Source organism: Pyrus communis, chromosome 13, assembly GCF_963583255.1.
Source record: "Pyrus communis chromosome 13, drPyrComm1.1, whole genome shotgun sequence".
Lineage (NCBI taxonomy): Eukaryota > Viridiplantae > Streptophyta > Magnoliopsida > Rosales > Rosaceae > Pyrus > Pyrus communis.
The window spans coordinates 3,687,774-3,701,730 of record NC_084815.1 but is presented as its reverse complement, the minus strand read 5'-3'; the positions used below and the strand labels follow the sequence as shown (position 1 = coordinate 3,701,730).

Here is a 13,957-nt window from a genome sequence, read left to right as displayed (position 1 = left end):
AATACGGAAGTCCTCCAGAGGTAATAAAATAGTGAAAGCTGTCCTCGTCTTCCTTATGTTGATATGAAGTCCTTTAACCTGGTTTTTGCTTTATTTCTTTGCAGGAAGCTGTAAAGAAAGTATTTCAAAGAGCGGTACAGTGTAATGACTCCAAAACGGTTCATTTAGCACTTTTAGGACTCTATGAAAGGACTGAGCAAGACAGGTTGGCTGAGGAGCTACTTGATAAAATGACAAAGAAGTTCAAGACATCCTGCAAGGTAGTTGTTTCCTACATTTTTGTTCTCCTATCCCGGCATGCGCGTGTCTTTTAAAAGGCTCTTTTGATGTATAGATACTACATTGAATGGACTTTTAGGTTTGGCTAAGGCGGGTAAAGCTGCTCTTAACGCAACAGCAGGATGGGATTCAGGATGTTATCAGTCGTGCTGAGAAAGTCCTTCCTAAGCATAAGCTTATCAAATTCAATTCCCAGACAGCCATCCTTGAGTTTAAATGTGGAGAACCCGAGAGAGGGCGATCTATGTTTGAGAATATTTTGCGGAATAACCCTAAGAGAACAGACTTGTGGAGCGTCTATCTTGATCAAGTAAATGCGTGTTTTCTAGCATTTAAATATTATTTCTTTCGTTGTGTCAAATTCAAGGCAGTAATTGACACTCTTTTTGTATCACCGTGGGAGGAAATTCGACTTGGAAATAGCGATCTGATTCATGCACTATTTGAGAGAGCAACTAGTTTGAGTCTCCCAGCTAAAAAGATGAAGGTGCGTACAATTATATTCCCCTTCAACTGCGAATGTTTCCCTTTTGTCTTTTCTGTTAGAGCTTGTACAGGTGTTTCATTTCTCAATCTGCAGTTCTTATTCAAAAAGTACCTGGCGTATGAGAGGTCTCGTGGTGATGGAGAGAAGATCGAGTGTGTGAAACGGAAGGCAATGGAGTATGTGGAGAATACAGTAGCTTGATTCCTGGTTCAGAACCTTCAGATAGGCACCCAAATTGGCTGTTGGCCTTGTACAAGAGAGGTGAGGTGATGGCGAATTTACCACCGTCACGACAATATGATGCGGCCCATTTGCAAAGATGTTTTCAGCTCTACAAGGAGGTTGACATGGCAGGATGTAGAAGGGTGCCACTATAAAGACGGCGAAAGGTCGTGGTAGATGAAGGATTGAGAGATTTGAAGGTGTGGTCAGTTGTTCATGGTTGTTAGAAACAATTGACAACTAGGTAAAACTTACGTAGGAAAGTTTGGTGTTTTGTTTCTTGCTATCCTGAAACTGGAATTTATCATTTTTCCAGCGGCCGGCGGAGTTTTGATCTCATTTGTACCCCTTGAGAGTTGTAAGTTAGTAGAATTCTCCAGTTGAGTATAGCTTCCTAGTGAATATTTCAGTTCTTTTTGCCCCTTTTGTTTTTGGGAAGATTCAATATTCGGAGAAGATGTCAAATTTTAAACATAAAATTTAAATTTGACAGCTTATATGGTACTTTGATATCTGTTAAAGTTTTGCTCTTCACTCAATATGTCAAATTTTAAACATAAAAATAAAAATTCATATTTATTTTCTTTACATATGTAATGAAAGAAAATGAATTAAAAGGTATAAAAATATATAAACATTGCATTTGTAATGAAAAGAAATTAAAAGGCAACACAGGCCTTGGACCCGCCGGACGGGGTGAAGCGGATCCAAATAAATGATGAATGAGTACCCAACCCGGACCGTTGATTTCAAATCCAAATTATGAGATTCAATCTACACCCATGTTGTAGCTAATATTTTTTATCGATTTACGACTTGTGAAAGAGTGCAAATATGGTATTTAGTAAAGCAACAAATTACAATAAAATCGGTAGTCCCAAAGAAAAAACAACAAAATAATTTGCTTTAGAGTAGTCCCCAAGCTTTAACCAAATACATAATATATAATATATAAGGTAATTTAGCCAAAAAAACAATAAAAAATTTACTATTTAGCCATATATCAATGGCATATTTTTGTTTTGAACTTAATCATTGGACAATAGGTCAATGATTAATGTCGTATGGGCTTTTAAGTCATTATGAATAGTTAGAACTTAACTCTTCTATCATTTTCTCTCTTTCTCCCTTTATAATTATAAATATCATATAGGTTTTAAGTCATTATAAATAGTTAGAACTTGACCGTTCTACTATTTTCCATCTCTCTCTTTCTATAAATGTCATATGGGTTTTAAGCTATTATAAATAGTTATAACATGAATATTCTACCATTCTCTCTCTCTCTCTCTGTGTTTACATGGAAGAGTCTCCTCGACTTAAGGAGACGAAACTAAGAAACGGACACTGCATTACAGTGTTTGAATCCAAATGTAAAAAACAGAACCATAAAACAGACATTGCATTATAGTGTCTAAATTCGAATATAAAAAAAAAATAGAGCCAAGAAATGGACACGACATTACAGTGTCTGAATCCAAATGTAAGAATCAGAAAAAGGACACAACAACGCAACGTCTGAATCGAAAAGTAAAAAACAAAACCAGGAAATGAACACTACATTGTAGTTTCTTTCTAAATCCAAATGTAAAAAAGAACATGTAGGAGGCGTGTAAGTGATAAAAAAACGAAACCAGTAAATGAACACTGCAATGCAGTGTCTGAGTTGTAATGTCTGAATTCAAATGTAAATAACAGAATCAGGAAACAAACACTACGTGCAGTGTCTGATATGTATTGACTTATTTCAAAATATAAAAAAAATATGAGAAAGGGGTGTCAGTTGAAGTGGGTACCAGCTGTGGTGGCATATTTATAAATTTTGTTTATTTTACATGCATTTAAGTATTACAATACATGATTGTCCTATTTATAATTAGCATAAATATTGTTGATATATTGTAACATTTTATTGATTTTATACAAAATCACCCATTACATACATACATACATACATACATACATACATATATATATATATATATATATCTATTTGATGTGAAGTAGTTTTTTGAGAACTTTCAAGAGCAAAGAGTAAGCTGTCAACTGAGGAATATGGCCTTCTGTGCTTAGGATCTTGACTTTTGCAGGACCACGAAACTGTTTCTTCATGTAAAATGCAACTGATTTCGGAATGATAAAATCTTTCCTGGACTGCATTATGCTACTAGGAACAATGACTTGAGGCAGAAGTCCTCTGTAGTCACTTAGAAACGCAACTCTAGCTACACTGACAGCAATACTGGGCTTCATTCTTCCCAAACTGTTTTCGAACTCAGTGATCGCACTTGTGTCGTTTACACCTATTGCTGTTGTTGCAGAACTTGAAACCCAATTTGTGAAATTGTTTTCTATTTGGTTGAAGAGTGCATCCAGTTGTGGTCTGGTGAGGCCTCCGTTGTATCCTGTGGTGTTGAGGTACCTACAAGCAAAATAAACGTAAATGACTTGTAGATAAATTGTTTACCTATATATAGGTAATGTTCTCTTATTAAATTTCTAGGAAACTTAATTCTAATCATTGGCAAATATGACTTTTAAACTAAAACCATGAGTAAGATCAAAATATAATTTTAGTCCATTGATACATTAATAACCTCATTTATTAATTACATATGCATTTTTTAATTATTTCTCTTTTTCTTCCTAATTTTAATGTATTAATTTTATTTCATTATAATTATAATTTTCATTTCATTTATCGTAATATATTTTGTTGTAAATATTTAGATAAACTAATTTTTGTTATACAATATATTTCGATGTACTTTGTCTTCTTCATTTATGTACATTAAATTCATTATAATACATTTCGATGCATACATTTATGTACACACATTTCGGTACATACATTTTAATACAAAAACATTTAGGTACATTAATTCAATATAATACATTTCGGCGCATATATTTTGGTACACACATTTAGGTACATTAATTTAATATAATACATTTCGGTGCATATATTTTAGTACATACATTTCGATACTAACATTTAAATACATTAGTTCAATATAACACATTTCGGTACATACATTTAGGTACATTAATTGAGTCTTTCAAGTTTGAAGAATATTAAATAAAATTAATAAATTAAAAAAAAAAACTTTTTTATGGTAAAAAAAAAATAAATTAGAATTTTCATATTAATAAATTTAAATATTTAATGGGAGACACTAAATAAAATGCACATTAATTATTTTGAATCAATGACACATCAAGGGCTTATAATCAATATGTAATCTAGCACCAAGTTATTTTAAATTGGTTTTTTAGCCAAAATGGTCCCTGAGATTTGTATAACACACCACTTTAGTCATTGAGATTGAAAATCAATAGAAATGGTCTATGAGATTGTCCACCATCCATCATTTTTATCATTCCGTTAAAAACTCCGCTAAGTGTCCCAGAGCTCTTAGCGGAAAGTTTGGGCAATTTTCAAAGTTTCTTAACCAAATTCGACCCATAATATATCAAAATGAAGATAGTAAAGTGTAGAACAATATTATACCTATTTGGAAGCCCAATGGTTGCCAGAGATGGCCGGAAAATAGCTTGAAAAGTGACTAGTCCGTGGGAAAACTGGAAAACTCGCTGGAAACTGGGTAAACTTTAAACGTTCATAACTTTTTCAATACTCAATGAAATTGAGTGATTCAAAAAACAAAAATCATACTTCTCAATGAAACGAAGAGAATGGTACCTTCTCAACAACTAACTCGTTGTGATTTGGTCAGAAAATGGCTCGAAAGTGGCTATATTGGTCTCAAATTAGCCACTTTCGAGCCATTTTCCTGCAAAACCACAGCGATTTAGCTGTCGAGTAAGGGACCATTCTCTTCATATCATTGAGAAGTATAATTTTCGTTTTTGAATCACTCGATTTCATTGAGTATTGAATAAGTTATGAACGTTTAAAGTTTACTCGGTTTCCGGCGAGTTTTCCAGTTTTTCCGCTAACCAATCACCTTTCAGGCTATTTTCCAACCATCTCAGGCAACCATTAGGCTTCCAAATAGGTATAATCTTGTTCTACACTTTCCTATCTTCATTTTGATATATTATTGGTCGAATTTGGTTAAGAACCGATTGAGTTACGAAGCTTTGAAAATTGCCCAAACTTCTAGCCAAGAGTTTCAGGACACTTAACAGAGTTTTTAATAGAATGACCAAAATAATGGATGGTGGACCATCTCAGGGACCATTTCTATTGATTTTTAATCTCAGGGACCAAAGTGATGTGTTATGCAAATCTCAAGAACCATTTTGACTAAAAAGCCTTATAAATTTCAATCTTCTTGAAGGATTAAAATTAAAAAAAAAAACCCCCCTCTTCAACATATAAAGTTATAAAACCTAAGTCCCTTGCAATCCTTTTTTTCTTTCAAATTCTCAATCTCTCATTTTTCTATTGCATTTGTAAATCAACTCTCATAAAAGTTGAGGTAACCATAACTATAAATTTATATTTTGTTTTTCAATAATTTTATTATTCAAATATTGGATGACTCTAATATTCGTTACTATTATGTTGATTTTAGGAAGAATATAAGAGAACCAATTGGCACTATTAATTTTATTTAATAAGGCTTTATTGTTCTTTATTATCTTGAAATCTTTAGCCTATTGGTGATGGTTAATTATCCAGAGCATGATATAATAATAATTAATAATATATATTAAAAAAAACCTACATAAATGTACAACGGATTGAAGTGCCTAAGAACTCAAGAGCCCTTTTTTAGTGGCTTGTCTTGGGCCTCGAAACCTCAAGATCCGCCTGCATGTATTTACCATATTGGACGCTAGTATTAGAGGGCAAAAAGGGATAAACAGTGAAGTATATACATAAGAGGTCTCACATGGTGAATACGCGGTTCTATTCTTATCCTGTTTTTGCTATAGTAAAACGGAATCCTGCTAAAAAACTGCTCCTTTATTTGTTGGGGGAGAGAGAGAGAGTTATGACCTGGGAGAGCCACTTGGCAGGATAAGGTGCTGGAAGAGGTGTGGTCTTTGAATAGAACCGATGCATCCAACCATGGCAGCCATGGAGTGACCCATATATACAGTCCTACCGACATTGAGATGATTAAGAAGGCAGACTAGGTCGTCTGCATAAGCACTGAAGTTGGAATACCTTTTGGGATCATAGAGTTTGGGATCAACATTTGGAGAGTAAACCCAGTCAAAAACCACAACCTTGAAGTAGCATGCAAGAAAGGGGATGAGGAAATGCCAAACTGTATGGTCTGAACCAAACCCATGAGCAAGAACCAACGATTGAGTTCCATTTCCGTACACATGAGTATTTAGGGCTTGGACAATCCCTCCTCCTTGACATAAGGCTTCCATCGATCTCTATGTAATAGTGAGCGAAACAAAATTAACAAATATTTGAGTGAGGGATTGTGTGTGTGTATTTATATACACATGTAGAAACTAAGAAACTAACATAGTAGGATGAAAATATATATATATTTGGGTTTTGGATACTGTTTACATAAGTATGTAGATCCAGAAATGGTATTCGTACCCACTTTTTTTTCATGAAGATATATATTTATGTTTGGTCTTTGAATCAAAAATAAAGTAAAGAGAGAAAAATTAAATAACAAAAAACAAACAAGAATTTACGTGTACTTAATGAGTTAAATCAAGATCTGTGTCGCATTTTAATTGCGTATATGTTTCAGCGTTAACCATATTATATCCCTTCCAAGTCCTTGAAAGTCAAACCGAATATCATTTTGCATGAGTTTGGATTTCCGATGAGTAATGGTAAGATAATATATTAAACTTGTAAATGATAATGTGTGAGTGGCTGCAGGGCACGACATCGATGCAGTTGGATATCGCAATTCTTGTGGACAAAAGAAAAGCTTGGTTAAATGCAATTCAACAAATTTGCCGTCCATGAAGTTATTGTGGTAGTTGTGCATACGTTTTTTGAATTGAATGATGAATATAATTTGAGATGTGATATCCACACATTCTTTATTACTTCTCACATATCTTTTTAATTTTTGATCGTCGGATCGGATGAATTGAAAAATATCAACGGACAGAAATTAACAAAGGGTGTGTGAGAAGTAAAATAGAGTGTGTAGATAGTATATCCCTATAATTTAGTTTCGATGCTGTCGATTGGTTAAGATGCAAGAGGCTGTTCTACAGTCTATATCCCCATTTAATAGCTTAGGTGCAAGAAAGAAACATCTGCCTTCTTTGTTTTCATACCGATATTATATTGTGTTTTAGTGGTACGTGAATGAGTCAATCGAAGATATATTGTTTGATGAGTAACGGCATAAGTAAAGGAAGTAGGTGAATTATACATTTTATTAAGAATGTAATCCATATCGGAAATATGATAGGATATATTACTACTATAAATGAATGGTTTGAAGACTAATAATACCTAGCCATTTTGTGATAAAATTCAAAACATGTCATGTTGTGCATGTAGTTAAGTTGAGAAAGTGTTGGTGTGATTAATTATGGACCATTGGCCCTGAGAAAATATCAATTTAATTAGTTGTGGACCTCTAGCTCGACTTTGAGATCTCGACCCACCCCCCCCCCCCCCCGATCCCGACTATTCCAATTGTGAACATGGCCCTAACCTTGACAACGAATCTTCAATTGAAAAAGGTTACTAATGGGGAATTGGTTACACGTGTGGCCCACTAATAACGTCAGAAACTTGACAAAATATACTACTATTATGCATATGATATATTACTACTCTACAAGTGGTTAAGTTGAACAATATCGGTGTGATTAGTTGTGGGCCGCTAGTCCAACTATGAGATCTTGAAAATTTCCCCCAAGTAGCCAATATTGCCTACTTTAAAGTTGATAGGTATATCAATGCTCACAATATTCTTCTTATAATCAAATTGTTGGATAAATATCGACAATTAATGATAAATTTATATATGCTGATAAATAATAAATGCAATTAGATAATTAAGCAGAGTATAAATAAACCGAAATTAATATTAATCAGAGAAACTGAAGATCGAGGTTTGCATACCGCAATGTCTTTGAAATAGATTTCGTCCTTACTCTGTGCTTGTAGTTCGATGGACGTCTGTTTCACCAAGATTCAACGACCTAAGTTGAGATTCTAACACCGGAAAACTAGACTTATAGAAAATATCTTTGAGATTCTAGCACTAGAAAACTAGACTTATGGCTAGTATCTTTGTGGTACTCTAAGTATGTTTTGTATGCATGGATTGATGTTTTTTCAGTGAGTTGAATTATATGCAGATGCATGTATTTATATTAGTCATATGTCTATTTGCAACATACATGTTTTTGGGAGGCGATTGTCCAACGCAAAGGGTGAGTTGCTCCATATTTTTCTTAGACTTTTTCATGCGCCAACAAACTTCATCTGAAAAGATGAGTCTATTGAAACATAAAAAGATTAATTAAATCCGAAATTAATTTACTAAATTAAATTAATTATTAAATTTAATTATAGAAAAACTAATGAAAAAGGCTTGAAAACTTTGAGTTTTAATGATAAGAACAAAATAAAAGGATAAAGTGAATAGTAACATGATTGATTTTTTAGTGTAAAAATGTGGTTTTTCGTTAAAGTGAATAATACCGTGAGCTTTTCGTTAAAACTCGCTTTAATTATTAAAGTCAAAGCCCAAGAGTCCCCAGGCCCATCAAGTAAAAAGATGGCCTTTGGGCTTTGGGGTGTGATCATTTGCTTACAAGGTCACAAGACTCAAAACCAAAATTTATTTAAACCACTCAAGTGAAAAGATGATCAATTAGCTGAAATATTTGGGTCCAATGACTAATCCACTCTGAAATATGTTGCTCTTTTGGGATATAACCTTTTCTTCTTAGAATCAGCTACATCAAGTAATATGAGAGAGAAAAAATTATTGTAAAACATTGGATATTGTAATAAAAAGGGAATGCCCAAATGTATAAAGGAAATAATAAGCACACACTTTTTTTAGCTTCTCACATGTTTGTTTAATTTTGCCCATTGTTTTTGTTTAATTTATTCAATCCGACGGCCAGAATTAAAGGAGTAAATGAGAACCTAAAAAACTTGAAAATAACCTCCCACTAATAACTTTGTTGCATACGGTATAGGCCAACACAGAGTTTAGGGTTTATGATGATTTACATGCACCAAAGTGAACCATTAATTAAGCATTTAGAGGAGTTCTAAATTGGATCATAATTAGGACTAACAGACCTAAAACAACCACATTAGGGTTATAGACCCAGATGTGTGTAAGCTTAAGTTATGATCAGTTTGAGAACGTTCATAGTCCGCTGGACTTATTTGATTCGGCCAAAAGCGCTTTAAAATAAACAAAATTGAGAATTTACATGACACATGATAGATGATCATCATTTTAGTTTTCTTACGAGAAAAAAATATGATCATTTTTTACCTCCAACTGTCCACAACAGCATGCCTCTGGTTTTTGAAGTGATTGAACATAAAAATCATATATCAGTGCATCAGCAACATGAAATTCATTTAACTCTTGATTTAAACGTCTAACTAATTATTATATAACCCCCAAACGCTCGTACATAATTTTAGGGAAAAAAAAAAAACAGTGTTTGAAGATAATATTCTACTAACTAAAAACATCTCCAATCACCCAAAACACAACTCATGACTCAGAACTTAAAATTAGATCGACCATCAGTCGAGTAAAACTAAACTCTGGCAATAAGCATCAACATAGGGAAAGTAAATTGACTTCGTTCTGATTCCAGTAACTTTAACTTGGTGTGACTCTGGATCATATAAAACAAACTTAGGGTCCCAACTATCCTGAATCATGTGAACTTTGCCAAGATTTGTTCTAATTCCCAATGGCCAGGCTACAAATCCAGTACTACTAGGCAAATAAATCGTCCGGATCATTTTCCAAACATCCACTTCCAGAACCCATATGTCAACATACGAATCCATCACAGCAAGACCAGTTCTTGTATGGAACAAAGCGAGTGATTTTTCAAACACTCCAATACGCATTTGATTTTGTACTATTTCAGGAAACATAATCTTTCGTGAAACCTCACTGCCCAAATCGAAAGCAAGGATTGAAGTGCAAGAATGCTCTTTTATAATCCAATACACAACTCCATCCAAGAAGGTACATCTGGATTCCCAAAAAACGGCATTATCTGAAAAAGAAGGCATCGTAGTTATTCTTCTCCAAGCATTTGATCTAAGACTGTAAACCTCAACTTCAAGGACGACATTCTCTCGTGGAAGCGAAGCCCCAACAAGCCTCACAACCTTATAGTCGTTTTCGCCACTGTGAAACCCGAAACCAAGATTAACGAAATTTATTATTTGCCGAATGCAGCCATTAGGAAGCCTCTTGATTTTTCTGATTGATGGATTCCACAAGTATATAGGACTATTCAAACTAAAGAAATTACAACCCGAGATACAAACCAATCCATTGCACGAACCATGCACAAAGAATCTGAAACCTAATTTGTTCGCATGAAGCTCTATATCCAAACACTTGGACAATGTTTCAGCATCAAACAGTGACAAACAATTTTTTTTGTCTGTCTGGATGAGTAGATACTCACAAGAATTTTCCGCGACGTTTTTTTTGAGATGGGCATTTTTGAAAATAGAACTGCTAATTAAAAATTTCCAAGATTTACAAACACATCTAAACCGCAAAAGAGATTTCACCGGCAATGTTGCAAGGATATCAAACAAGATTTCTTCGGGTATAGTGTGGTTAAACATATTGAAAAATAAAGTTAATCAGATATTTAAGACGTAAAGCAAACCTGATTTACAAGATTTTGGCGGGATATTTGAGAGTTTGATGATGGAATGCAAAGAGAACCCGGGAACGAGTACATGTAAAGCTGTAGAAGGTGAAAAGAAGGGTTTAAAGGTGGTTTTGGAGATTCAACTAATTAAAGTTGAATTGAATTCGATTATTTTCGTTGATATAGTTAACTCTTTTGAAAGATAGTAGAACAATGTTTATAATCTCAACCGAATAAATGAGCGAGCTAACTGATCATTAATACTTACATGTGTACAAGAGGAATCCGTGTAGGACAATATACAAGTAATAGCGTGATTACAATTCAAAACAGAACAAGAATGGAACTGCTGATAGGACTCCTGATAGAATTATGTTTGCGCAGGAACCATATCCTCATTGGACTTGGATTGTTCTTCAGCAACAGGAGGCGTGGAAGACACACGTGGTTTATCATCTTTCAGATCCATCACAAGTCTTAAGCTCGAAGGATTACTTAAAAGTAAGAAAAGTTAATTTGCAATTAATTACAACACTTGTGGAACAAGGAAACCTAATTAGGGTTGTATCGTAGTAAACCTTCAATGGAATGTCATAAATTAAAACAAAACTTATCATTTTTGTGGTCATGATCGGAACAATATTATCAGAGATACAAGAACTTAATACAAAGAGAACGCAGGGAACGAGTACATGCAAAGCTATAGAAGGTGAAAAGAAGGGTTTTAAAGGGTGGTTTGGAAATTCAAATGATTATAGTTGAATTGAATTGGATTATTTTCGTTGATATTGTTAACTCATTCATGTCCATCACAAGTCTTGAGATGGAAGAATTAGGATTACTTAAAAGTTGTCACTTAGTACTATGGTTTAGTGGTATTCCTCTTCACTTGCAAGTGTGAGGTCTTGGGTTCGATAAGCGAATTTGAACCACATTATTGATAGCTCATTGTGAGGCTTTGTTGTTGGTGTAATTGAATTGGCTGAGATAAGCACCGTTGATGGTAAAGTCGGCGCATTTGTACTCCGAATTTCTTTTGCTGGCCTGAAACTGGACCCCAATCAAAACAGCAAAAGGCACGAGAAAGAGAGCAATCACAAAGACGCCAAAACAGATTGCGCCGCACGCTGGCGGAGAGCTTTTAGTTGCAGACATGGCTAAGGAGCCGGGATCCTTGCAGTCTGAACTTGTAGTAAGGAGTCGGGATTCTCGCAGTCTGAGCTTGTAGTTGCAGACATGGTGAATATAGGAAAGAGAGTACAAATTACAGAGACAGCTAAGATCCATATATATGTTAGAGAGAATAAAGAGGGTGTTGTGAAAACTGGACTGAATAATGAGAACGAGGCTGGCCGTTAATATATACAAAACTTACAAAGACAATCCTAATACGTGTAGGAGTAGGACTAGCCAACTCCGTATCTGTCTCGGACTGGGATGGAAGAGTTCATAGAAAAAGTTGTTTATTATTTAGAAAAATAAATTTTAGGGCTTTTAGATTTTAACGTTTAAATAAGATTCTTTTTAGATTTTAACTTGAATGGTGCCTAAATCTTATTCAAGTCTCAGTTATTAAAACTTATCATACTTACGTGCTTATAAGATATTTATTATTTATAAACTTTCCATCCATAACTCTCAACCTTTCCATAATTAATTTATTTTGTTATGCTCCAATCATATTAAGAGATAAAAATTTATTCCAAATTAAAATTCTTATAATTTAAAAAAGTCAACAACAATACAAAACCAATTTATTTAAAATAAATAAAAAAAAACTTATAGGTAGGGAAGTATTGGTACGAATGTATTGGTACATAAGTTTCAGTACAAATATATTGGTACATAAGTTTTGGTATGAATGCATCTGTATAGAAATTTTGGTATAAATGTCTCGAGACGTATCTGTATAGAAATTTTGGTATAAATGTCTCGAGACGTAACTATAGTAAAGACCTCTTGTGTAAATCATTGTCTTTTACCAGTTAGTTAGTCAGCTTCAAATTATATTTTCAATTGCATTCCTCAAATAGGATAATATATTTAACACTCACCTTTGCTTCAAATCATTGTCTTTTTACCTGTTAAACTTAGTTTTAGTCAGCTTCAAAATAATTTAGTGGTATATTCAGATTATATTTTATTTTCAAAAGAAATTATGTGGCCTAAATAGCCATTTCACAAGTTGAAAAATTAAATTAATATTAATGGATCTTAGTCTCCCTAAACTAATTATCTATGGGGCAGTGTGTAGTCTTGTCAGCATCCCAAGATGTCCCGTTGAAACTCAAAGGAAGCCTTAGATTGTAGATGACCTCACCGCTGTGGATGTCCCCTCGCCAATGAACATTGTACGGTTTGGGTAGCCATAATATTTTAGATTCAGTAAGATCTGTTGACTTTGTATAGTTCTTGTCCTGGAAAGTAATGACCACGTCGATACTGTAAAGATCAGCAGCAGGGGTCACAAATTCCTCAAACAACATGTCGTGCCCTCGAACCACTACATTCTGAAAAACGGTTGTCTTCTTGGATGTCGACATCGACCGATCCACCAAAGTCACCTGACCAAGTCTCTTGTCTTGATAGTATGCACTGACTTCGACGTCAATCAACGCGTGGAAGATTTTCTTCTTAGGGTTTGTGAGGGTGATGTTGAGGGCGAGGTTGTACGAGAGAGTAAGATTGCTTTCGGTATAACTGAATTGGCTGAGATAAGCACCGTTGATGGTGAAGTCGGGGCATTTGTACTTCGAAATACTTTTTATGGTGAACCACAACACAAGCCCAATCATAGCAGCAAAAACCATAATCATAGTGCGGGCGGCACAGATTTTGTTGCACGCTGGCGGAGATCTTTCAGTTGCAGACATGGCTAAGGAGCGGGGATTCTCGCAGTCTGAGGTTGTAGTTGCAGACATGGTGAAGATAGGACAGAGAGTATAAATTGCAGACACGGCGAAGATCGATATATATGTGAAGTTAAGAGAGAATAAAGAGGGTTTGTGAAAACTGGACTGAATAATGAGAACGAGGATGGGCGTTAATATATACAAAACTTACAAAGACAATCCAAATACGTGTAGGAGTAGGACTAGCCAATTCCGTATCTGTCTCGGACTGGGATGGAAGAGTTCATAGAAAAAGTAGTTTATTATTCAGAAAAAT

The 13,957-nt window shown here is 34.4% G+C and overlaps 2 protein-coding genes across 2 annotated transcripts; both read right to left on the bottom strand.

Moving 5' to 3' along the window:
• Window positions 1–2,853: 2,853 nt before the first annotated feature.
• On the bottom strand, window positions 2,854–6,449 carry LOC137711919 (strigolactone esterase D14-like). The gene is made up of 2 exons (XM_068451070.1): window positions 5,958–6,449; window positions 2,854–3,410 (listed from the first exon to the last, which is right to left on the bottom strand). Exons 1-2 carry the CDS (start codon window positions 6,341–6,343, stop codon window positions 2,978–2,980), a joined length of 819 nt encoding a protein of 272 aa, XP_068307171.1. The 5' UTR covers window positions 6,344–6,449; the 3' UTR covers window positions 2,854–2,977.
• Window positions 6,450–13,017: 6,568 nt separating this feature from the next.
• On the bottom strand, window positions 13,018–13,710 carry LOC137713431 (NDR1/HIN1-like protein 3). The gene has a single exon (XM_068452722.1). It carries the CDS (start codon window positions 13,708–13,710, stop codon window positions 13,018–13,020), a length of 693 nt encoding a protein of 230 aa, XP_068308823.1.
• Between the last annotated feature and the right edge of the window lie 247 nt (window positions 13,711–13,957).

What these genes read in the sequence shown, in the direction of transcription:
- LOC137713431 (XM_068452722.1), bottom strand. Translation starts at nt 13,710, where the DNA reads ATGTCTGCAACTACAACCTCAGACTGCGAGAATCCCCGCTCCTTAGCC.
- LOC137711919 (XM_068451070.1), bottom strand. Translation starts at nt 6,343, where the DNA reads ATGGAAGCCTTATGTCAAGGAGGAGGGATTGTCCAAGCCCTAAATACT. An exon ending in CTGCCAAGTGGCTCTCCCAG is followed by an intron (nt 3,411 to 5,957) that starts GTCATAACTCTC and finishes TTTTGCTTGTAG; the next exon opens with GTACCTCAACACCACAGGAT.